General features: G+C 36.1%; 3 protein-coding genes across 3 annotated transcripts; 1 reads left to right on the top strand and 2 right to left on the bottom strand.

Moving 5' to 3' along the window:
- Window positions 1-5422: 5422 nt before the first annotated feature.
- LOC110604748 (GDSL esterase/lipase At5g45960) lies at window positions 5423-8092 on the bottom strand. The gene is made up of 5 exons (XM_021743039.2): window positions 7740-8092; window positions 7507-7637; window positions 6796-7029; window positions 5960-6224; window positions 5423-5814 (listed from the first exon to the last, which is right to left on the bottom strand). Exons 1-5 carry the CDS (start codon window positions 8032-8034, stop codon window positions 5618-5620), a joined length of 1122 nt encoding a protein of 373 aa, XP_021598731.1. The 5' UTR covers window positions 8035-8092; the 3' UTR covers window positions 5423-5617.
- A 4074-nt stretch (window positions 8093-12166) lies between these two features.
- On the top strand, window positions 12167-13181 carry LOC110605494 (ethylene-response factor C3). The gene has a single exon (XM_021744096.2). The coding sequence runs from the start codon at window positions 12277-12279 to the stop codon at window positions 13117-13119; it is 843 nt and encodes a 280-aa protein (XP_021599788.1). The 5' UTR covers window positions 12167-12276; the 3' UTR covers window positions 13120-13181.
- Window positions 13182-14608: 1427 nt separating this feature from the next.
- On the bottom strand, window positions 14609-15524 carry LOC110604662 (pathogenesis-related genes transcriptional activator PTI5). Its single transcript, XM_021742921.2, has one exon. It carries the CDS (start codon window positions 15346-15348, stop codon window positions 14788-14790), a length of 561 nt encoding a protein of 186 aa, XP_021598613.1. The 5' UTR covers window positions 15349-15524; the 3' UTR covers window positions 14609-14787.
- Window positions 15525-25647: the final 10123 nt, after the last annotated feature.

Genomic DNA, 25647 nt, shown 5'->3' with positions numbered 1-25647 from the left:
ATATGTTTCCAATCTAGGGAGTAGTCGGAAGCTTAGACTTTTTGGTATGAAAAGCCACGACTGTCATGTTTTCATGCAACGAATTCTTCCTATAGCTCTCATAGAATTGTTACCGAATAATGTTTTGCAACCAATAACAGAGTTTAGCAATTTCTTTAGATAACTTACTTTAACTACACTTACTAATTGGGACATGCAACGGTTAAATGAACAAATTCCTGTGATCCTTTATAAGCTTGAACGAGTATTTCCTCCAAGTCTGTTTGATTCAATGGAACATTTACCAGTACACCTTGCATATGAGGCATTAATTGCAGGACTAGTACAATATCGGTGGATGCACCCATTTGGGAGGTACACATATTAATTCTTTACGTATACTGCTCAGCATGATGATTTACTTAGTATACATTTCTAATTTATGTTTCTACACACTAGATACTTGAGAAAGTTAAAGAACAATGTCAAAAATAAAGCAAGGGTCGAAGGTTCAATATGCAATGCTTACTTGGTAGAAGAAGCAGATGCATTTTCTGCTCATTTTTTTGAAGCACATGTAATGACCAGACATCGAAAGGTTCCATGCAACTTGCATGAATTTGTCTCCGATGATGATGTACCGGGTAAATTAAGCATATTCAAATGCACAGGTAGAACTATCGGAAAGGGAAAATCGAGATATATGACTGAAGATGAAATCCAAGCTGCTCAAACATATATTCTCTTAAATTTTCTAGAGGTGAAAACATATATTGAGTAAGTATTGTTAGTTATATTAATAGTATAATACCTCTTACATTGTACATTATTGTTAAACATTACTTATTAATTTGTATGTATAGCATTTATGTAGAGCGAGTAAAGTCGGCACAACCAAATATCACAGATGCAGCTGTTGATGAAAAATTGGAGAGAGAGTTTGGCCAATGGTTTTACAAGTATGCCCATGAATTGCAGAACAATGTAGAAAATCAGCTTATACAAGATCTGTCTAATGGACCACTCAGAAGTGTTATCACTTTTGATGGGTATTATGTCAATGGATGTATTCAACACAATCAATGGAAATTCAAGTACTAACTCAATGAATTTTGGTGTATGTATAAAAGGGAGTAATTACAGTTCTGAAGAAAGTGACTACTATGGACAGTTGGTTGAGGTGTTGCGGTTGGAGTATCCAGGGTTACCAATTAAACAGACTGTACTTTGCAAATGTGACTGGTTTGATCCAACACCAAAAACGGGCACCAAGGTGCATAGACAGTATAGAATAGTCAATGTTAACAATAAGCGAAGATACACTAAGTACGAGCCATTTGTATTAGCCTCTCAGGCAACATAGGTCATTTATGCTTCATACCCGAGCAAGCGTCGTGACAAAAATGATTGGTGGGCTGTGATGAAAGTTAAAGGTAGACCCGTTGTTGAAGTATCTGAAACGTCTTCAAAGACATATAAACCTTTTCAAGAAGATGAGATTGATTACGCTGAAGTAAATCTGGATGATGTTACTCAACAACACTGCCTGAATGATCCTAGTGGAGGAATGACTGAGATTCATGATGACGTTTCGTCAGATGAAGATAAGTTTCTTAGTGACCCAAATTTTGATACAGATGTAGATGGTGATAATGAGTTCAATTCGTATGAATCAAACTAAATTAATTTACATTCTAAATCAGTTTGGAGTTGTATATTTCCATTATTTCTCAGTGAGTAACTTACTACGTTTGTACGTTTTTAATTTAATGTTTATGAACTTTATATTATTTTTTGCGTTGACTATTTTTTTTTTGTTCACAGATGGACGTGGAAGGGTTAAGAAGCCCAGAGGACCGGTTCGACTTCCTGCTAGTACAAGTCAAGAGGAGGCGACTGCAGATGGTGGACAAGAGCATGAGCCGCAGTTACCACGGGCATCGACGGGACTTGGGGATACGGAGCTCCAAATATGGGTACCACTTGCATCCGGTGTACAACTATGTCATAGGGATCGATCATGTCCACCACTTCCACCATGTACCAATGCATTGCCTCCCCGTCCCCTTCCACCTCCTCACCGTCCCACTCCAGCTCCACGACCTGCAGTATCACATTCACATTCAGCTCAACTTGCATCCCCTTCTGCTACAACATCAGCTAGAGGTACATGATATGCATCAGCATCTACTCCATCATCTGCTCTAGCATCAAAGTTTGACCACTGCTGTAGGCAGCACACAGTCATTCCGACAGACCATTTCACTCATTAATAACAAGTAATAGTTAATTATTTCTTAATTACGATTAATTTCAATGTTATCCTATACTAACTCACCATTGTTCATGTAGTTTACATCCGTCGGAGATGTGCAGTCGCATGATTACTCTGATAATAAAAGAAAGACTGGTCGCGGAAGGGCACTGTTGGAAGACAGTGCCAAATGACACTAAGGAGTTTTATTGGTAGGAATTCAAAGTGAAGCATAATTCTTTAAGCATTTTGAGCTATAATATGAAATTTGTAATTACTAACTACTCATAACTTTAATCTTTTTGCAGAAATACTTCATATGAGACCAAGCAATTGACAGCTTGATCAAAATTGTATGGCAGAAAAAGGCAGCTGAGAGATACAGGGGCTTAATGTGGGAAATTAGGAAAGGGAAGACGAAGAATCTGGCTACACCAGATTTTGTTTTGAGGAAGTGGCAGGAAACTTGGAACACTTCTGAATATAAAGAGAAGTGTGACAAGTTTTCTGCCAATAGGCGCAATGAGGCTGGAGGGTCAAGATCTGGCATTTTCAGGCACGCATGCGGATCAGTTTCACAGTATATCCACCAGCAGATGATGGTATTAGTAATCCCTTCACTATTTATTTTCTTATAAATATTTTTTTTCGATACTAATTGCTATCCTTCTCATAATTGGTAACAGAGAGAAAGACTAGGCAGAGAACCACATCCTCATAAGCTTTTCGAGGCCACACATAAGAGAAAGGGGACGAAGGAGTTTGTTGATGTTAGGTCAAAAGCTATTTATGTAAGTTGATAATAAATGTAGTTATAAATAATTTTGATGTACTTAAATCGTTTTACTAATACGTTATTTGAAATTTATAATGCAGGATAAATACGTACAACTGAAGGAGGCAGCAACACAGCAACAGGAGGGAAGCAATGAGCCGACGCCCATAAATGAAGCCCAGCTTTACTACGAAGCGGTTGGCGGGCAGAAAAAGAGTCAAGTTTATGGATTAGGGTCCCAGGCTTCAGCATATTTTCATGAGCCATCTCATTGTTCTGCTTCATACACGTCTGCACTCCCAGTGGATCCTCCTACAATTGAAGCAATGAACAGGATGCAGAATAAAATTGATCGGCTAGAGACAGAGAATGGTCGAATTACCACAATGTTGGACGAGTTGCAGACGTTTATGCATAGAATGATGGCACAACAGGGTATTGAGACATCCACTCAGACATCTGCTCCTAAGGCACCTCCAGCTCCATCTCCACAGTAGCGGCATGATGATGCCCCTGTCATTGGTGATCATCATATAGACAGTGATTATGATACAGATGATGAGCTTGCTAGTTTAGTTTAGTATGTATCTTTTGTTATGACCAATTAATAATTTTTATTTCAAATTATAATTGTAGTACAAAACCTTTAAGTTTTAAATATATTTTAATGATTAATTTGATTTTTTATGATTATAGTTTAATAATATCCAGGATGATGATGGATGTATATGAATGTATAGGGTACAGGTACAGGTGCATAATGTATGAAAATATAGGGATGTTTTTGCAATTTTATGATTTACCAACGGATTACCAATGGAATTTCTGTTGGTGTCACTAACGGATTCATGTCCGTCGCAAAGGAAAACAACGCCATTTTGTATTCACTAACGAATTATTAACGCAAATTCAGTTAGTATAACTAACGGAATTGCATTCCGTTAGTAATCCGTTAGTGTTACCAACGGACATTTCCGTTGGTGATCCATTAGTGACACTAACGGATACAAATTCCGTCAGTGAATAATTTACCAACGAGATTTTTCCCAACGGAATGAATCCGTCACAGATCCGTTAGTGAAATTGTTTACTAACGGAATATCAATGTTTACCAACGGAAATTTCTGTTAGTAATCATTCAAATTTTTGTAGTGCTTACTATTATGTAAGAGAAAGTCCGAGTCGAGACCCATTCTATACTATGGATATATTAGGTTTAAGAAAAAGTCTTGAGAAGTGACCGTCGTGGATCGGACACTATTGAAATTATGGAGGGTTACAGATGAGTATAAGTTCATTTTGATGTGAATTCTTTGTGTTGTGACATATTTGTATGATCATATATTTTATTAAATTGTTTTATAATTATGTTTCTGCTCATTAAACTCTAGTAATTTATCATTTTCCACTAACTCCATATTTGCAGGATTAAAGTTAGCTCAAAAGGCCAATAGTGTTTTATGGTATAGTTATAATGTAATAGTTATAATTGTGGACATGAATAAACTGTGATATAGAATTGTGTTTTGTCCAAATTTTATTTTATAATTCTTTTATTTATGATTTTATTATGTAAAAATTTTAAAGTTTAAATTTTATTTGGACCACATGTAATGATATACTGGAGAATGATATACTGGAGAATTTGATGAGAACTATAATATATGTTTATGTTTTCAGTTATATTTTTTTGCACATGTCGAGTTTTAGTTCATAAGATAAAAATATTTTTGTATGTTTTTAAAATTATGTTTGGAATTATATTAAGTGTAACAGGATGTATAATAGGCTTGCTATGAGCTCCGGTGACCTTAAATCGATCTGAACTCTAACGCCGTTTATGGTCCAGTTTTCGGATCGTTACAAACACTTGTAAATAGAGAATTTGAATTTTTAAAAGAATGTGTTAGAATGCGTAATTTAAATTTTGTGTACATTTTGCATTTGTTTGTAAGAGAACTCGTAATTGTAGGTGTAATGATAACCTATTATGTAATATCTGTATAAAATAACTAAGGACTAGATCAGATTTATAAGACTAACTTTGATGATCCAGATGATCAAGTCTATTCTCACTTAAGAACGAAATCTAAGTGATCAAGAATCGCAATTTATTAAAATTATACCACGTGATCTCATCATATGGCGACAACGCATAATTCTCTTAGGGTAATTATTATATCATATTAATTTCTATACTAAAATACATATGCATCCATCCATTAGAATTTTATTATTTTAAATTAACTTTATCCTGGTTTTAATTAATATATCATGAAATTTTGATTTCATCGTTGTTATTTGACATAACTTCATCGTTAAATTATAAAATTTTATTATATAACTTATAAATTTTTATATAAATTTAATTTTTGCTTATTCACCTTGTATAATGTAAATTCCATCAATAATACAAAAATAAAATTGAAATTTAGTAGAATTTTTTATTATTATGATCACAAAATCACATGATAAAATCAAGTTTGGAATAATACTCCCTAATTCCATTATACAGATTCCTTGACGAGTAATTATACATTTTACTGCATATCCTCTCGTAACAATTTTTTTAATAAAAATAAACATACCCATAAATTTAAAAAAAAAAATTAGGCATCACTTATCAAAAAATCAATAGTAGGACGTGAGGCCATAAAAACGTCATAATAAGTCCTCTCAGTTGGATGTATTGAATCCCAAAATACGTATTTTGATGCATCATCGCACAGAAATGACTTTGGATTGCACAGTATTCCTGCTTCCAGGTACCCCGTTCCACAGCACCCACTGTTTACCACCTCAAACCCTTCAACACCAATAAATAATTATCAGAACAAATATACATACTGCAATTCAAATAATAAATCATTTTTAACCCTAATCGATTTCAGTTTCATTTTGATTAATTACTAAACCTATAAATTATAAAGATCAATTAATTATTCTCTTACTAGAGCTTTGTTGGCCTTGGATCATGTCTGAGAGTGGTCCATATGCATCTGAGATAGCGATTTTGACGTCGGGATATCGATCGTGTAACCGATTTACTTCATTTTGCAGCATTTGGTTGAATTCTCTTCCAACGGAGGAAAAGTATTCAATACAACCGCGTTCTAAAATCGCATTCTTCGAGAAAAGTGTGATCACAACCGGCAAACAGCCCATCGGAGGTAGTCCGGTCACCGATATTCTTTTTGCTCCTTCGCCGATCAATTCCTATAATTATCACACATAATTACCTACATTAATTCTACTACTATATATTTAAAATAAGAAAGAAATTAAAAAAATAAATAAAAAAAAGCCAAATATGCCATTTATCTCCTGATCTCTATATAAAAATCAATTAGCAAACTTAATATTAATTTTTTTTTAAATTAAGATCAGAAATTAAAAGAATAAAACCTAAAATTTCTCATATTTATCGATAATATAGATGTAATTTTTAAAATATTATAATTCGCTAATCAATTAATTTTATAAAATAACCATTAAAATGAAATATTTAAGTGTGCACGGCAGATTAAACAGTTGGGGAGATGGGTCATAACAATAAATGCAGATGTTCACTGAAGAACCAGTGCATTGTGAATTGCATATAGGGACTGAATTTAATATCTGAATGTTTACACTTTACAAAATAAATAAGAAAACACTTTTAAATTTTTATTTTATTACGGAAAATTAAATAAATAATGAAAATTTCAAGCATGTAGTATTTTAAATTCGAATTCTAAAAAAACTTCAATAGAAAAACAAAATTATTGAGAAATTAATATAGCCAAACCTGTATGAATTGCAGAGCATTATTCAATATGAACCGCTGGTAACCTGAAACGGAGTAGGACTTTCGTCGAACAGGTAACGTGAAATAGTTAACAACGAAGTCATTTGTTGCAGCACTTAAAATAAACAAAGCTTTATTGATATGATTTTCTGTTCTTTTCTTTCCAATGGCAGACTCCAGCCTTTTCTTGTACTCTTTAAAATACTCTAATTGCTCTGGTATCCCTATCACATTCTGTCAAGTCCACACACTCGATCATGATCAGTGAATTCACCAACTACCCATAATAAATACCATAAGATAAACTACAAATATTATTTATTCATAAATAAAATGTAACTTAACGACATTAAATTTATTTTTAAAATTATAAAATTTCATGTGGTTCTTAACTAAAATTAAAAATAAAAAATATATATAAATATATACATGTAGTTTAATTTTTACCACCCTAACCACTAAGTATATGTTTTGGTAGTTGATTGGATAATAAATTTCTAACTGCTTTTTTGCTTTTTTTCACCGATATCATTTCATATGCTAGGTGCATTAAGTAATGGTAAAGCAAGCATGTATTTACAGATTTAGTCTGATAGTAATTACATCTGAATAAATTTTAGAGATTTCACGTTCTATTTCTACTGTTCCTAAATCTCAATTAAACAAAAATGATAAGGGGAGGATAAGTAATTGAGAGAGAGAGAAAGAGACGCTTATTTGGGGTGTCAGGGGATCAAATCCGGTGCCGGCCGATGCAAAGCTGACTCCCGTCATGAGGTCCTCAATGCTGAGATTTGGGTCCAAATAAGGAGGCACAAAATCTTTCACACCAACGTATGAAGCTGTTCCAAATTAATAGAATAAACAAATAAATATATATGTTCCATTAATCTATATATATATATTCATATGAGAGAAGATGTTCATGGAAAAGAAAAACTTGCCAATGAAATCAGTGGAGAGGCGTCCATTGCTGAAACGTCCGGTGGGCTGTTGATTTGGAAAATCTTTTCCATAAGGTGCGAAGTTGCCTTTGAAAATGGTCTTGACGAAGTTGTTGTTTCCAGAGTCTACTGTAGAGTCTCCAAACACTAAAACTGCAGTAACCGACTTCTGATTCAAAGCCCTTGCTTTTGCCACAGCTTCACTTTCTTCAGCAAGGAGGGTTGAGAAAGAGGCAAGGAGATGAAGCAGCAGAAGAACAAGAAGAAGAAGACTGTGTCTGTGACATGTATCCATTGCAGCTGCTTCAACTTTAAATGCATCGCGTATTCCCACGAACGAATTTATATATTTATATATAAATTGCACTCATCATAACTGAGTAATGAGTTGAGTTATGGCCGATTGGGTGGGTTGTTTATTGAACATAACTATATGGTGGGTCACGCAGCAGTTGAAATTTTTTATTATCAATTCTTTTCAATTTATATCTTTAATATATATTTGAAATTCACATATTCGATTAATTTACATTCCCAACGAAAGAGGTAAAACGCTACCTCTGAATAAGGGAGAAAAAATTCGTATTAAATTTTTTAAAAAAAATAAATAATTAAAGATATATATCATACCAATTAATGAATAACTTTAAATTTAAATTAATATATTTTTGATGATGAGCTTAGGAACACCTAAGGCATTTCCAGAAAGATCAGTTCTATTTCAAGTTGGTTGCTGCAGGTTTGGAAGCCTAACCTTTCCTTATCAGTCTAAGAGTTCTTAACTACCTTTCCATAATCATCCGACAAAGGAGAAAATTACCTAAACAGCTTTAAAAAAAGTCATAAATCTTAATAATTCAAGTTTTATATCCATGTTAATTTGATTAAATTAAAAATGAATTATTTATTTTATTAACTTGTGGAAATTATTTTTATTTAATTGATATTTTTTTTCAATTTTCTAAAAAATCAAAATTTTTTTAGTTGAGAGAAATCACTTATTGACTTGAATTTTAAAAAATAATATATTTAAATTAAATAATAACTACATTTAAAAAATATTTGAAATATAGTGAAGCACATGTGAATGCAATAAATGTAATGTTGATTAGATATTGGACAATTTATACTTCTTTCATTTCTTAAAATTAGGATTTTTTTTTACATTTCTAAATTATATTTTATTTTTATTTTAAAATAATAATTTATTTATAAACATTTTATTTAATATTTTTTAAATTTAATAATAATTTAGTAATATAGCAAATATGAATAGAAAATATATTAAGAAAAATTATAAAGATTAATTTTTTTTTTTGGCTTTATGGATAAAGAAAGTAATATTATTTGTTGTTTTTTTTTTATTAAAATAATTGTGACAGCTAAAGAGCAATCTGAATGACATTGAATACTATTGGAAATTAAAACAACAGAAAATAAGTGGGATTTGAAAATTGCTGAATTATTTGATGTCATTAATACCTACTAAATTGGGTGGGGTGAAATGTAGGTGGCAGTTTCTGAATTAGGTCAGATAACAAAAACAAGGAATCATTTCCGTAGGTATTTATTTAGATATATTTATCGTCAAATTAAGTATGTGAGTGTTTATATAATAAAAATTTTATATTTTAAATCACATTTAATTTTAAAATATTTTTTATTAATTTATTAATAATATACCTTATTATAATATATATTTAAAAAAATAAGAGTAGATTTTAAAAATTATAAATTTATAATAGGGTAATTGATGTTATATGACTATCACTTAAAATAGCCATGAATTGTCATTCTTTTCGGATTCCCTTTTAAATAGGTTATTTATGTTAGGTTATAAAATATTTTAATTAAAATTATTAAATAATTTAAATTAATTATTTATGTTAAATAAAAAATAATTTAAATTAATTTAAATTAATTTAGATCAGACTGTTATAATATTAAATAAAAAATATTTTAAAAAATGTGTATGGAATTCATTTGTGGTCTCCTCATCATAATTTAACAAAGATGAGAACATATTGGAAATCAATGTGTCGATTTGAGAAATAAGAAGGCACGGGGTTGAGCATTCGGTCGGTTCAGTTTGAAACCAAACCGAACCGAATAAACCAAAAACCGAAATTTTAGTGTTTATGAAAATCGAACCGAATCGATTTTGGTCAGAAACCGAACCGAACCGAACCGGTCTGATTCGGTTCGATTCGATTCGGTTTAATCAGTTTCGATTTTTAATAATTTTTTTTTACACTTTATTTTTAATATTTTAAAATTTAATTAAAATATTTTAATTTTAATATAATTTAATTTCTCTATATTATTGAAAAAATATATTATTATCACTAATCGGTTCGGTTCGGTTTTTTTGGTTTTTTTGATTAAAACCGAACCAAATCAAAATAACCGAAATTTCTGAAATTAAAAATCGAACCGAACCGAAATGTATAAAAAACCAAATTAAATTTTTAAATCAATTCGGTTCGGTCAATTTTTTCGGTTTGAACCGAATATTGCTCGGCCCAAAGTGTAGGTGGTGTGATTGGTTCCACTATGAAAGAAAGAAATCCAGGAAAAAAAAAAAAGGAAAATGCACAATTGGTAATGCGCCATTAGCAGTGGTGCTTTCTCTTTGACAAGTTTTCATCATTTGAATTTTTTTTTTTCTTTTGAAAAAAGATCATTTGAATTTCTTTAATTATAGTCGGAAGTGTACATTTAATTAATTAAAAAAATATTATTTTATTTAAAATTATAATATATCATATCTAAAATTATAATATTTTAAATTTCTATTAGCATAAAGAGGTGGTTGTTAGTTGAGTTCATGTTTAATGTTCTTCATAAAATGATTGGAGTGTCGGTTTTAAAACTGAGTTTCCGGTTTTTAAATTTACACTAATTTATATTTTTGAAAGCTGCACTTTCAATTTGGTCCCTATATTAATGGTTAGCCCAACGACTTTATTGCTTCAAACGCATGATTTAAATTGAAATTCGTTACTTAGATAAGAGGAAAGTGGACGAGAAAGAAAATAATAGTGAAAAGTAAAAGAGTATCTTGATATTCCTTTGTTTGGGAAAGGAAGGAAAACAAAAGAGGAAAATAAAAAAAAAATGTTTATTTCCTTTTAAAATTGGAGGAAAAATAAAATAAATTTATTTTTATTTCTTTTTAAAAATAAAGGAGGAAAATAAAAAATAAAAATATTTCATCCTTTTATTTTCCTTCCTCTCTCTATAAATATTCCAACAGATAGTAAATTGATTTTTATGGTTAATAAAATTTATTATCGGAAATTCAGAACAGATGACCTTGAAAAACCCGATTAATTTGAGGACTTTTTTTCTTTTTTTTGCCAGAAGATAAAGGATACAAACATAGTTCACTAAGGCTAACTAGCCCTTGATGCGAAATCGACCCAGTGAAAAGACCTTCATCATCCAAATTGTCTCTTTTGCTCCAGATCTCGGGTCACCAACAATACAAAAAACGACCGCTTCACCTCATCTCCATCAACAACAGCTTAGAAGCCATACTATCAACTTACTAAAAACTAAAAGGAGGATGTATGTGAGGAGAAAGATCCAAAATCTAGAGGAGATCATCAAGATCAAGGGTTTTCGCAGCAAAGTGAACCAAAAAGCACGGATATCCAGCATCAAGATCAAGGGTTTTCGCAGATCAAAGAGCCGCTGGTGAAGGAGAAGAGAATGCGCTTTTCGGTGTTCCAATCGCGCCTTCTGAAGCTGTGCTTCACGAGGCACCCTCAAACAACCCTCATCAGTCTTAGACTACAAGGAAAAGTCGACCTGCATGCGATCAAACAGAAGCAAACATAAAGAAACGAGAAATAAAAATAAAAATGGCAAAAAAATTTCCTCACAATTTTGCATAGTATGCTAAAAGAAACAGAAAAATAAAGAAAATAGAAATAATTACCCAGGAATGAGGAGGGAACCCACTTTTCGAGAGTGGAAGAGAGATTCCAGGAAAAATCTCTCACTAGAGAAACTTAAAAAACACCTAAAAGAGCTTCTAACAAATGGAAAATTCACCTTAAGCGAAGGAGCGTACAAGCTCCTAAATATCAACAATCAAATGGAAAATTCATCTCTCGTAATTCCTCAATAACTAATTGGAGTATCCTTAATCCAAATAAATATCTAAAATTATTATAATTAACATTAGATAAATAGGTAAAACAATTTGAATTTGAATTTCATATAACTAAGAGAAGCAAAAGAGTGGATTAGATTAAACTCAACCATGCATTTGATTAATTAATTAATCCCTAGAAACATTCTATTCATGTGGTTGATTCTGAATTCTAGTTTCTTGCACCACAAGTTTCCTCTCTCTCTATATCAAGGTTTTAGCTGTTTAATGGATTAAAACACAAGCTTCCAACTGGAATTTTCGTTCATGGAGTAGGATAAGCATAGCTTAGCTGTTAACAGATTACACACATAATCTTCTATAAATTAACCAATCACAAATTTTTTTTTTTTTCCTTTCTAATTAAGACTAATAGTAATGGAAAACATGGCCATCCAAAGCGATCATTATCATCATCATCTGCTGGAGAATGTATGGGCGACCTTCATTAATGGAGATGATGGAGGAGACAAGCGAACAAGAAATACACAAGGGGATCCCAAATCATGGGAAGATCAGTTGCCTTGTCTTGACGGGAGAGAAGATTCAATGAAGATCCTTCAACGGCTACCAAGTCTAGGCAGGTGGATGTCAATGGGAGCTGAGGCCTGGGAGGAACTTCTTGCAGGGATTGTCCCCTCTAGTCAGAATATTACAGATTCTGCTTTCGATTATAGCTCAGAAAAGAAAAGCTCCAAGTTGATGAACAATGTCAAAGGAGAGAGAACGACTCAAAGACATTACAGGGGAGTGAGGAGGAGACCTTGGGGTAAATATGCAGCAGAGATAAGGGACTCGTCGAGGAAAGGAGCTAGAGTTTGGCTTGGAACTTTCGATACGGCAGAGGATGCAGCTTTAGCTTATGACAAAGCTGCTTTAAGAATCAGAGGGCCAAAAGCAAACCTCAACTTCCCATTTGAGACGGTTGCAAAGGCCATGGGCGTCGACTGCTCTAGCAATCTTTCATCAAAAGCTTGTAACAAAACGAGCGAGAATTCCTATAAATTTCTTGCAGGCAGCAATGGCGACAATGTTCCAAGGCATAGAAAAAGGGTGTCAAGAGACTGGGAAGAGAGTAGTACGGACATGATGCGTGATCAAGAGCCTGCATTAAAGAGAATGGCTACTGTGGAAGAGTCGAAGTTTGGCAATGGATTTGATGTGTTAGAATTTCAGGACCTCGGCAGTGATTATTTGGATAGTTTGCTTTCGTCCTTGTGATTTTTCAGGTGTCAAGATAGAAAATTGCTATCAGAGATTATGTTGTAATTTAAATTTATGGGTAAATATTTCTTTCTTTCTTTCAATGCACCTATATAATTTCAAAAAGTTAAATAATTATAAAGTTAAAGGATTAAATAACAACATTTCATAAAATTTAGAATTAAATAATTATATTTTTATGAAAAATTAAAAATCAAATATTAATAACGAGAAGATTAAGATACCAATCATTTTTCCAAAATAAAAGAGAGGCGTATGTTAATAAAATTGGAATATTTGTTGTGTTTTATGAAGTTTGGGATTTGTTAACATCAACCTGTCATAGTCTGTCTCTTATTTGAGCAATTTTATCTTTTTCCAACACATGGATTTCAACACCAAAATTTCTTGATCCGAACCAACGTGGAAAACGACACAATAAAGGGGATCATGCATCTCATTTCCATAATCATCGTGCAAAACGACACTTCAAAAAGGTATACATTACTTCTCTTCTGTTACATGAATAGTTGCTTCATCAAAAGAAATTATTCCTATATATGGAAATTATTCCTAGCATGCAGTTGTTTTCATATTAAATGAATAGATTTTAATTATTAATTATTGATAATGTTTATTTACAATATATTATAGTCAACGAGAATAATTAAAACTATTATATATGTAATATTCAACTGTTTAATGTGGAAATCGGTAAATTATGAATAAATTCTAATTATTTTAAAAATATATAAATCTTAACTTTAATACTATTAAATAATTTGAATTAATTATTTTAGATTAATATTTATTATAATATTTGGTATTGTAGGATATGATTAAAATTTGAACTTGAGAGCAATAGTTAAAAAAAAGAATTCAAGTTGATACATACCATTTGATTAAATTGTGTTCAAATCAAACAGATCTATGAAGTAATAAAATGTTGCTTTTTAAATTTTTAAACCTTTTCATGGACATGGTTGAAATTTAAAATATTTATTTAAAAAAAAGAAATATTATTTTATCTTATTTTTAAAGTATTTTTTTAAATTAATTTCAAAATAATAGAATGAAATTGAAATTAGTGGAGATAATAATATTATTTGGGTGATATATACCAAGCCACCTCTTCAAAATTTTGACCGTTTGAAGATGAGAGTAGGAGGGACTTTCTAGGAAGTTGATGAATTTACATGCGGTTCAAATTTGGTAACCTTAATTGATGACAACTTTGTTGAATTTTCTATAGCGACTATTAATCAAATGAATAGATAGTTATCTCATACACGTCAAACAGGTTCTTGGCCCCTTTGACAAGTTATTTTAACATGTGAGAAACCAGTATCATTTTTTCCCCTTTCAAAATTGCTTAGTCTTCTTCCACTTTTCATCATGACATCGTCAATGGATCACCTGTAACGTTACACATTAAAAAAAAAAGGTGAAATCTGCACGAGGGAGAAGAAGAAATAGTACTTCTTCAAATATTGCATTTGATTAAATTTTGCACACTTAAACAATTTATTTATTAATTCAATACTAAATTTTGTACCAAAACTCGCATTTTCTGGCCAATAGTTCTGGCTCTATCTTGACCTCTAAAATATGCTGAATATTCACATCAAATAAAGCAACCCAATATAGCAAAATGGTAAAATTTTGATGCTACTCAATGTGCCCATCTTATCGACCGATTCTGAGCAAATAATCAGACCCCACCACATCTCCGGATTCCCCAGTAGTGCTGCTCTCCGACTCTGATTGTGATGTCCCATTAATCGTCCCCGTGCTAGAGCTGCCTCTGGTTTCCAAGCTATTCCTACTCGAATTTGGCCTAAGTTTTTGAGGTGTTGTTGCAGCTATCACCACTTCAGCTGGGAAATTCAGCAGGGCCTTAGAACCACGCATCCTAAAAGCCGCTCTATCGTAAGCCAAAGCAGCCTCTTCCGCTGTCTCAAACGTGCCTAGCCATATGCGAGCACCATGTCGCGTCGAGTCGCGAATTTCAGCAGCGTATTTGCCCCAAGGACGACGCCTTACTCCTCTGTAGTGCTTCTTGGCTATGGTCTTCGCCGGCTGGAACATGTTTGATGTGTTAATTGGGTTTAATCTTTGCTGGGTATGTGAAGTATTGGGTGGTGTAGCTTCGTTTATCATTTGGTATATGACCATATCTTGCGAGTCATTCTCATTAAATGGAAGCTCACTTTGAGAGGCTAGCACCATGGTTTTTTCATTCTCCATGGGCTGGAGGGAGACCAAAGGATGAAGTTCGTGGAAAAGGGATTCAAGTTTTGGATAGAAACTTTGGAATATGTGAGGGAGGCTGATGAAAATCTTGGAATTTTATTTGTAGGAACCAAGGAAGGTGGAAGGAAAAAGGGTTTTCCCCTTTTCTTTTATTTATTTTTTTTCGTACTTGCTTGGTGGGTGGTACTTATACAAATACATTGCTCTTAATTCATGTCTTGGTGATTTTACAATATTGCACTCCTCTCTCTCTCTCCCCTAGGCAGCATTGAAAATGTAACAGATTATCAATATGAACCTGAACAAATACACTGTACGCAAGAAGTGGATGAAGAATTTTTAATGGTGGGCTGGACTAGACTGAGCTGATTAAAAACGCAAGTTTTGAAAACAACAACTGAAGAGGAAGATGTTGGAAAATTGAAAATTGATTGCATGGAAAAAGTATTCTCAACTATTCTGTCACTCTTCCTTTTAGCCTAGTCAGCTTGGATCAATCCTATCACCTTTGGAAAATAAATTGTCCATTTTTCACTTCGCTTGCCTAATGTGGAATCTAGTCTAGCGAATCTGTGAAGAATTTAGCAAGGACTCCAAGTCACTTTTTTTATTTTAAATAAGGGATAAAAAAGTAAAATTAAAAATGGAAAAACCAAAGGAAGAATAAAACGTAAAGGGGCAAATGGGAAAATTGATGCGGTAAACAATGGCAAGATTGTAATAGACAACAATTTCTAGATGAACATAATGAAGGGGGACCATTCTAGATGCAAATGACCTAAGCACATAGATGACCTCATCAGAGTCGTCGATTCTTGCTTTTTGGTGGGACCCTTTTCCTGATCGAACCAAAACAAAGCAATCTTTATCTTTGACTTTTCTAACATTTTCTTCTTCCATCACGTGTCAACAAATAATAAACAATCATAAAATAAAAATAAATAAATCAATAATAGAGGATCCTAAATTATTTGGAAAATAAATAAAATGGTTTGTTTGTTATTTTAATTTCAATTAATGAACGATAATTAAAAATAAAAAAATAATTTCAGAATCACACGAGTGTAACAAGACAAGTAGACTGAAAGTGAAAGCTGTAATATTTTTCCTCCTTAACTTATTTTAAAATTAATATATACCCTTTTTATTATTTAAAATTTAATAATTTAATTTTTATATTTTAGTTTTATTAAATTGAAGATACTTCAATCCAATTTTTTGTTAATTATTTAATAAATTGTTAAAATACAAATAACTAGATTCATTTATCGATTAATAATATATGGGAAATTTTTGTTGATAAAGTTTATTGTTAAAAGAGATAAAGTTCATTTGCTATTCAAATAATATCTGAATTAATTTAATTTTATATTTTTAATTAAATATTTATACAAACAATTTCATACTTCATCAATAATTTTATTTCAAAATATTAATATTTCTATTTTTTAAAATTAAAATAAAATAATGCAAAACTTGACTTAAATAACTCTTGAATTTACTTTTCTCTGATTTTAAAATAATTAACTCAAATTATTTAGCAGTTTCGTACTAAGTATTATATACAATTTAAAATTTTTATAATATGTCGAGTGGGACGGAAGCTGCGGTAGAAACAGTTGAATATCACACTCTTTCCTACTAAATTTGTGACGTTCTCGTTGCAATTAAATCAGATATAATTGCTAAATCAGAACCGAACTCTAAGATATTATAGTTCGCTAGTATTTCGGGTGACTTCATTTTATCTCACACGGATAGCCCTTTCCTCGCAAGTCCACTAACTCTGCACAATTTGTCTGATCCGGGGTGACTCTGATACCGATTAAAATATTGTTATCCAAATTGATCCAAATAATTTTTGGACCTACTTTCCACTTGATTCAAAATGGTTAACCCAAACAGTTCAGTCCAAACTGACCTAAATAACTTTTGAATTCACTTTTCACATGATCCAAAATAATTAATCCAAGTTATTTAGTATTTTCATACTAACTATTATATAAAATTTAGATTTTCCATAATATGTCGATATGGGACGTAAGTTGCGGCAGAAGCAGCCGAATATCACACTTTCTCTTGTTAAATTTGCGTAGTCCTTGTCGCAATTAAATCGGATACAATTGCTAAACTAGAATCGGACTCTCGGATATTGTGGTTCGTTAGTATCTCGGACAGCTCCACCTCATCTCTGTAACGACCTGAAAACTGGACCGCTACCGGCGCTAGGATCCAGATCGACTTAAGGTCGCGGGGACCCGTAGCAAGCCTAACATACATCCTGTCATACCTGATAAATCCCATACATGATCAAACAATTACATAAAAACTTTAAACTTTTCACATGTGTACCAAACTTGACCTGTGCATGCACTATAACTATATACATAAAACCCCTTACTGGAGCCCTCATCAAATGCTCCAGTTGGGTTAATATCTCATAAGTCAAGCCTGGTTCAACATGTCTCGTCATTAAAACATTTACATCAATATCATGTACAATAGGGATTTGCAATAAACACTAGGGCCAAACACAATACTAATCCTCATTACATTACTTTACATTACATCATTTTACATTTCATTACATTACATGTCCACTAACACTCTATTACATGACATAACCGTGACCATTACCCTTGCTGACTCCCTGAGCTACCTCTGGTCCTGCAAACCTGGGGGTTGGGGGAAGGGGTGAGCTACTAAAGCCCAGTGAGCAGAGCAATAAAACAATTTATAAAGGTATGCCATCATGAAATGCATCACAACACAAGTAAATCACCTTAAGATGGTATTGTCACCAATAGCCCTTTACATATCCAATAAATGCCCGACCCTCTACGGAGCTCCTCAGGACTTCTTCTTAAACATATCATAACATATCCAACTGTGCCAGGGGCGATACGGCCACACCTGGTCTTCTCTTACATACTGCCAGGGGCAATACGGCCACACCTGGTCTTTTCTCACATATACATATTGCCAGGGGCGATATGGCCACACCTGGTCTTTCCATCTCATAACATATCATATCACATTGAGAGCTAATAGATCATCCAATAACCATCCACATCAACAATAAATAATGCAATGCGTCATATTCGTGGATTCTAATGCAACAACCTATAAACATGGCAATCATGATGCATGAACATGCTTAAAAGTTTATTTGCTTTAAAATAAAAGAGTCGTGTTCTACTTACCTCTGGCTGACGCTTTACTGACTCTGTAGCAGCTAGCTCACTGCAGACCTCCTCAGTCTCTCAGATCCGATCCTACACAGGTGGACTCAAATGAAGGACCAAACATACTCTAACATAACTCTAAACATCTCCCCAAAAATCCCCTAAAACATCACCAAAATATGCATAGAAAACATGCAAAGGAAGGCTGGACAGGGCACTTTCAGCGGCAGGTTCGGCAGCCGAAAGTCCCTCCAGAGCCGAAAGTCAGGCACTTTCGGGGGCAGGGTTCGGCGGTCGAAAGTCCTTCCAGAGCCGAAAGTCACCCACTTTCGGGGGCAGGTTCGGCGGCCGAAACTCCCCTCCAGAGCCGAAAGTCCAAACTTTCGGGGGCTAGTTTAGGCAGCCTAAACTGCCTTCCCTGGCAGGTTCGGCGGCCGAAACTGACTTCAGCGGCCGAACCTGGGCTCTCCCAAAGGGCAGAACCCGAGCCTCACATGCACACCAGCCACCCCAAAGCCTCCCAATTCATACCAACTCATACAAAAGCATGCATAAACACATTTTCAAGCATTTAGGGGCTTAAAACTAGCCTATACCCCAACAAACATCATATTAAGCATACATTTCTCATAAAGGGTACATAAACCCTAACATTTTTGATCTACTCTAAACATGCATTAAAACCCTTAACCCCTTCTTAAAACTTACTTAAAACATGAAAGAAGAGGAGGATCTACACTTACCTCTTGAAGATCGAGAGGAGATGTGATCCCAAACTTGGAAATGTGGAGAAACGAACTCCGGAGGTCTCCAAGCTTCTAAAACCTTGATCTTAGCTTAAAATCTTCAAAACACGATAAAAATTCATAAAAACTATGGGAGATTTGAATGAAAACATAAAATCAACCATGGAGGGTCAAGAACTCATCTTAGCCCGAAAATGGAAAGAGAAAAACTCGCCCATTTTCGGACATAGGGCATTTTATAGGTGGTTGGCCAGAGCACCTTCGGAGGCCAAAGGTGCTTCCACAACTCCACCATGTTTAGCGGCCGAACTTGGGGTTCGGCGGCAGCAAAAGGGAGCCATCTTCGGCGGCCGAACCTGGCATTTCCCTTCAAAACTTTCTTTTCTTTCAAAACTCAATTTTCTTTCTTGATCAAACCATGAAAACATGTAGAAAAATTTTAGAAAACCTTTATTTTGCCCTTCTAGAAGGCTTCCGACATCCGAGGAATTCTGGATTCCAATAGAGATTCCACCGGAAGGTAGAAATTCCGATGACGGGGTCTAGCCGGGTATTACATTCTTCTCCCCTTTAAGAATATTCGTCCCCGAATGTTCAACAAACAAGTATAAGCATCAAGAGAAACACATAAAACCTAGAACACTCACTTTAGAAGAGATAAAGATATTGCTGGAGTATGAACTCCCGGGTCTCCCAGACACACTTTTCCATTCTATGGTGATTCCAAAGGACTTTCACCATCAGGATTTTCCTGTTCCTCAGCTTTCTGATCTGAGTGTCTATGATCCATACTGGCTGCTTAACATAGGTGAGATCTCCTAGGATCTCTACATCTGGCTCATTAAGAACCTTGCCCGGATCTGACACGAACTTCCATAATATGAAAACATGGAAAACCGGATGGATTCTCTCCATGGAAGCAGGTAAGTCTACTCGTACGATACATTTCCAACCTTTTTGCGAGACCTCGAAGGGTCCGATGTATCGTGGAGCTAGCTTACCTTTCTTCCCAAAACGAACCACCCCTTTCATAGGAGACACCTTGAGCAACACCATATCTCCCTCCTGAAACACTACAAGCTTTCTACGGACATCTGCTCAACACTCCTGCTGGCTCACAGCAATTCTGATTCTTTTTCTGACCACTGGCCTTCTCCATGCTGTAATATGGGATAAACTGCCAAGTGATTTCCGGCTGAGGGCATTTGCCAAAACATTTGCCTCACCCGGGGGATACTAAAAATTGTAACCATAGTCACTAAGCAATTATACCCATTTTCTCTGTCTCTGGTTCAACTCTTTTCGACTCAAGATGCATTGCAAGCTTTTATGATCTGTAAAGATCTCTCATTATACCCCATACAGGTAATGCCTACACCTCTTGAGTGCAAAGGTTACAACTGCCATTTCTAGATTATGTGTAGGGTAATTCAACTCATGCTTCTTCAGCTGCTTAGAAGCATAAGCAATTACCCTCTCATACTGCATCAACACACAATCTAGTCCCACTCGGGACGCATCACAGAACACTGTGAAGTCTTCATTACTGGTGGGCAGAGCTAACACCGGTGCTTACGTCAACCTTCTCTTTGACTTTTCAAAGCTTTCTTCACACAATCCTGACCAAACCAACCTCCGATTCCTTTTGGTCAACCCGGTCATAGGAGCAGTAACTCTGGGAAAGTTCTGAATGAACCTCCTGTAGTAACCTGCCAAACCCAAAAGCTCCTAATCCACATTATTGTAGTGAGTCTGGGCTAGGTTAGCTACAACTTTAACTTTCTTGGGGTCTACCTCAAAACCCTTTTTCTGACTTATCATGACCCAAGAAAGATATGCTCCTTAACTGGAACTCACATTTGGAGAACTGGGCATCCAAGCCATGTTCTCTCAGGGTCTGCAACACTGTCCTCAGATAATGGGCATGCTCCTCTGCATTCTGGAATACACCAAGATATCGTCAATGAAGACAATAACAAAGTGATCCAGAAACTGACTAAAAACTATGCTCATGAGGTCCATGAATGTTGCGGGGGCATTGGCTAGCCCGAACGACATCACTAGGAACTCATAGTGCCCATATCTGGTCCTGAACGCCGTCTTCGGCACATCTTCTTCTCTGATTCTTAACTGATGATACCCGAATTTCAGATCTATCTTGGAGAAACAACCGGCTCCTGCTAGCTGGTCTAAATAGATCGTCGATCGCAGGTAACAGATACTTGCTCTTGGTAGTGACTTTGTTCAACTGCCTGCAGTCGATACAAAGTCTTAAGGATTCATCCCTTATTCTCATAAACAACTCTAGAGCACCCCAAGGTGAGGTACTCGGTCGAATGAAACCCTTGTCTACCAACTCTTGCAACTGCTCTTCAACTTCCTTAACTCTGCAGGTGCCATCCTGTAGGGAGGGGTAGAGATGGGTCTGGTTCTCATCATCACTTCAATTTCAAACGCTATCTCCCTAGTAGGTGGTAAACCTGGCAGCTCGTCTGGGAAAACATCTAAGAACTCTGTGACTGCGGGCACTGAGGCGGGCTCCCTAACCTGACCGCTATGCTCTCTAACATGAGCAAGAAACCCCTGATAGCCTCTCCTGAACGACCTACGAGCCTGTAGGGCTGATATCAAACCTCTAGGTATTCCCACACTGTCCCCTCTAAAGACTACCTCTGATCCATCTTGGTCTCTGAACCTGACTACCTCGTCTCTGCCATCCAAGGTAGCACCATGAGTAGAAAGCCAATCCATCCCTAGAATGACGTCAAAAAATCAGTCAAATCTAGAACCACTAGGTCGGCTAGAAGGCATCTACCCTTAACATACTCTAAACTATATTGGCAGACTGACTCTGCCACCGATGGATCACACTTAGGTCCACTGACCCAAAGGGAACACTCTAACCCAGAAGCTATCAAACCCACTCTATCTACGGCTCACGGAGCAAACAAAGAAAGAGAAAAACATCAGGGTTCATTAAAGCATACACATCAGAACATACGAGAGTGAGATTACCTGTCATCACCATGTCCGATGTGTCAGCCTCTTCCTGGGTCATGGAGAAAATCCGAGCTAGAGCTGATGGACCTTCTCCGCGGGAACCTGCTGAAGAAGGAGCTGTCCCCCTTCCTCTACCTCGACCACTGCCCTGCGTCATGGCTGGGGCTGCTGGCTGAGCCACACTACCTGAAGCTGTCTGCTGGGACTGTGCCAACAAGGTCGCAGTGGGACACTCACGTGCCATGTGTCCCTCCTGTCCGCACCTGAAACATGATGTTTTCCTAATCCGATAGACTCCCTTGTGCGGCCTACTGCATCTCTTACATCCGGAGCCATCTGAACCAGAGCTCGAACCATCGCCTAATCCTAGACCAGACTTTAACCGATTCCAAAACTTGTTCTTCTGAGGCCTCTGTCCCCCTTTTTACTCTTCGTGGTAGCCTCGCTCAGAGAGGAGAGATTAACATTCCCTGTCCCCGGGATTCTGGAATCCGAAGATTGTGCCACCTGTTGTTTAACTGACCCCTCAATGATGGCACTAGCCTCCATCTTCCGTGCTGCATCCACAATGGTGTGGAAGCTCTCCCTCTCTGCTGCAAGGATCAGGGAGGAATACCTAGAGTAAAGTCTCATGGTATACCTCCTAGCTTTCTTCTGATCTGTATCATATGCTTGCCCCACATACTGAAGCAACTCAAGGAACTTGTCTGTGTACTCATCCACACTCATATCCTCCGTCTGCCTTAACTGCTCAAACTCAACAACCTTTAGCTCCCTTGAACTGTCTGGAAAAGCCCATCCTGCAAACTCATTAGCAAACTGCTCCCAGGATAAGCTTTCCAACCTTGGGTCCACATAGTTTTTAAACCACTTCTGAGCTTTCTTACATTTTAATGTGAACCCCGCCATCTGAATGGCTCTACTGTCATTAGCTCCTAGCTCATCCGTTATCATTTTCACCGTCTTGAGGTACTCAAATGGATCATCTCCTGTTTTAAACTTGGGTGCATCCAACTTCAGATAGTCGGTCATCTTTACTTTGCTCCCAACTGATGAGCTAGGTTTGGATGTTTGGACATCCGGGACTATTGGTTCTGCTGGTGGTGGAGGAGGTGCAACATTCCCTGGGTTAGGATTTGCTGGGTTTGGAAAGAAGGGTGAGGGTGGATACATGGGATACTGTGGATATGGCGGGTAAAAGGGAGGTTAGGGCATAAAGGTGGGATATGGGTTATAGCTAGAGAAATCTGATGTAACTCCCATCGGATACCCTGGCCCTTGAGGGTAGGGTGGATACTGTGGTGGTGGAACAAAACCCGAGGCCTGAGCGCCTCCTTGGGACTCTCCCATATCCTCTTCTGACATACTCATGCCCAAGCTACCATCTCTTCTCTGATCATCCTCCTCTGATCCCCTCACATCCGCTGACATACCACCCTGAACTGATCTCCTCCTGCTCACATCAAAAGACCTTCTAGGGTCCCTTGATGTTCCTTCTCTACTGGACTGTAACGACCCGAAAATCGGACCGCTACCGGCGCTAGGATCCGGGTCGACTTAAGGCCGCCGGGACCCGTAGCAAGCCTAACATGCATCCTGTTTACCTGTTTAATCCCATACATGATCAACAACATACATAAGAATTTAAAACTTTTCTTTCATACTTGCTATCATACACCAAACTCAACCTGTGCATGCACTCAACATAATCATAATCATAATCTTGACCCCTCTGTGGGATCTCATCAATGCCCCCAATGGGTAGCATAACATGTGTTGAGTTGGCTAAACATAGACATTAATAAACATTAAGATCATGTATCAAAAAAAGGGATCACAATATACTATGGTCAAGCACACTTCTAAACCTCAACATCGTTACATTACATTTCTATACATCATTATACAATTTGTCATGTCCACATTCTAACTATTACATACATAAGACTTCATTACTCTTCTTGACTTCTCTGTCTAGCCCGTACCTGCAAACCTGGGGGATTAGGGAAAAGGGATGAGCTACAAGAGCCCAGTGAGCAGAATAATAGAAAACAATATTTAAAATCTCATGCCATCATGTAATGCAACACATCACAACAAATCACATCTCGGATGGTATTGTCACCAATAGTCCTCTACATTCCAAAGTGCCGGGACGTAGAATGGGTACAACCGGTCTTTCTCTTAACATAACATATCATAACATACCAATGTGCCAGGGACGTAGAATGGGTACAACCTGGACTTTCTCTTACATAGTGCCAGGGACGTAGAATGGGTACAACCTGGACTTCCATACCATATCATGCCGTAGCATCATCATACCATATGAGGACTAAATGATCATTCAATAACCAATCCACATCAACATTATAAATGCAATGCAACATATTCGTGAATTCTAATGCAAACAACCTAATTCATCACATGGCATTCATGATGCATGAATATGCTCAACTGTATAATTCATTTGCTTTAAAAACGTAAATGTTTATTCTACTCACCTCTTGCTGAAGCTCTACTGACTCAGAAGCAGCTGAACTCAATGTTGGGGTCCTCGGTTCCTCGGGTCCGAACCTACACAGGTGGACTCAAATGAGGGACCAAACAACTAGAACATAACTCTAAAAACATCCCCCCAAAACCCCCTAAAACATCTCAAAACATCCATGCAAAAAATACAAAGAAAGGCTGGACAGGGCACTTTCGGCGGCAGGTTCGGCGGCCGAAAGTCCCTCCAGAGCCGAAAGTCAGGCAGGTTCGGCGGCACCTTCGGCGACCGAAACTCCCAGACAGAGGCGAAACTCATGCATGTTCGGCGGCACCTTCGGCGGCCGAAAGTACCAGATAGAGACGAAAGTCTCTTTTCGGGGGCAACTTCGGCAGCCGTCTTTTCGGGGGCAACTTCGGCAGCCGAAAGGCCTGCCTCCCCAGCCATGTTCGGCGGCCGAAAGTTCATTCGGCTGCCGAACCTGGTTTCTGCCAAAGGGCAAAAACTTGGCTCCTTATGCACATTTGCCTCTCAAACTCAAACCATCATGCATTTAGCTCAACCAAAACATGCATATAAGCTCCTAGGGGTCTCAAACTACCTTAAACCCCAACTACAACACATCAAACGCACAATACAAGCCACATTGTTCATGAACATACATTTATACCCATAAACATAACTAAAACCTAAACATGCATTCTACCCCATAGATCTTGCATAAAACTTACTTTAAACATAAAATGAGCTTAAGATCGGCTCTTACCTCTTGAAGATCGAGAGAGAGATGTCCTAAACTCGAAGGTGGGAGATTTTTGAGTTCTTGAACCTCAAAGCTCCAAAACTTGCTTTAAACTCGAAAATCTTCAAA

This window comes from Manihot esculenta, chromosome 17 (assembly GCF_001659605.2).
Source record: "Manihot esculenta cultivar AM560-2 chromosome 17, M.esculenta_v8, whole genome shotgun sequence".
NCBI classification, from domain to species: domain Eukaryota; kingdom Viridiplantae; phylum Streptophyta; class Magnoliopsida; order Malpighiales; family Euphorbiaceae; genus Manihot; species Manihot esculenta.
Note: the sequence above shows the minus strand (reverse complement) of the source record. Positions and strands in the feature narration are given on the sequence as shown.

What these genes read in the sequence shown, in the direction of transcription:
- LOC110604748 (XM_021743039.2), bottom strand. Translation starts at nt 8,034, where the DNA reads ATGGATACATGTCACAGACACAGTCTTCTTCTTCTTGTTCTTCTGCTG. An exon ending in CCCTGACACCCCAAATAAGC is followed by an intron (nt 7,030 to 7,506) that starts GTCTCTTTCTCT and finishes TGGACTTGACAG; the next exon opens with AATGTGATAGGGATACCAGA. An exon ending in ATGCTCTGCAATTCATACAG is followed by an intron (nt 6,225 to 6,795) that starts GTTTGGCTATAT and finishes TGATAATTATAG; the next exon opens with GAATTGATCGGCGAAGGAGC.
- LOC110605494 (XM_021744096.2), top strand. Translation starts at nt 12,277, where the DNA reads ATGGAAAACATGGCCATCCAAAGCGATCATTATCATCATCATCTGCTG.
- LOC110604662 (XM_021742921.2), bottom strand. Translation starts at nt 15,348, where the DNA reads ATGGAGAATGAAAAAACCATGGTGCTAGCCTCTCAAAGTGAGCTTCCA.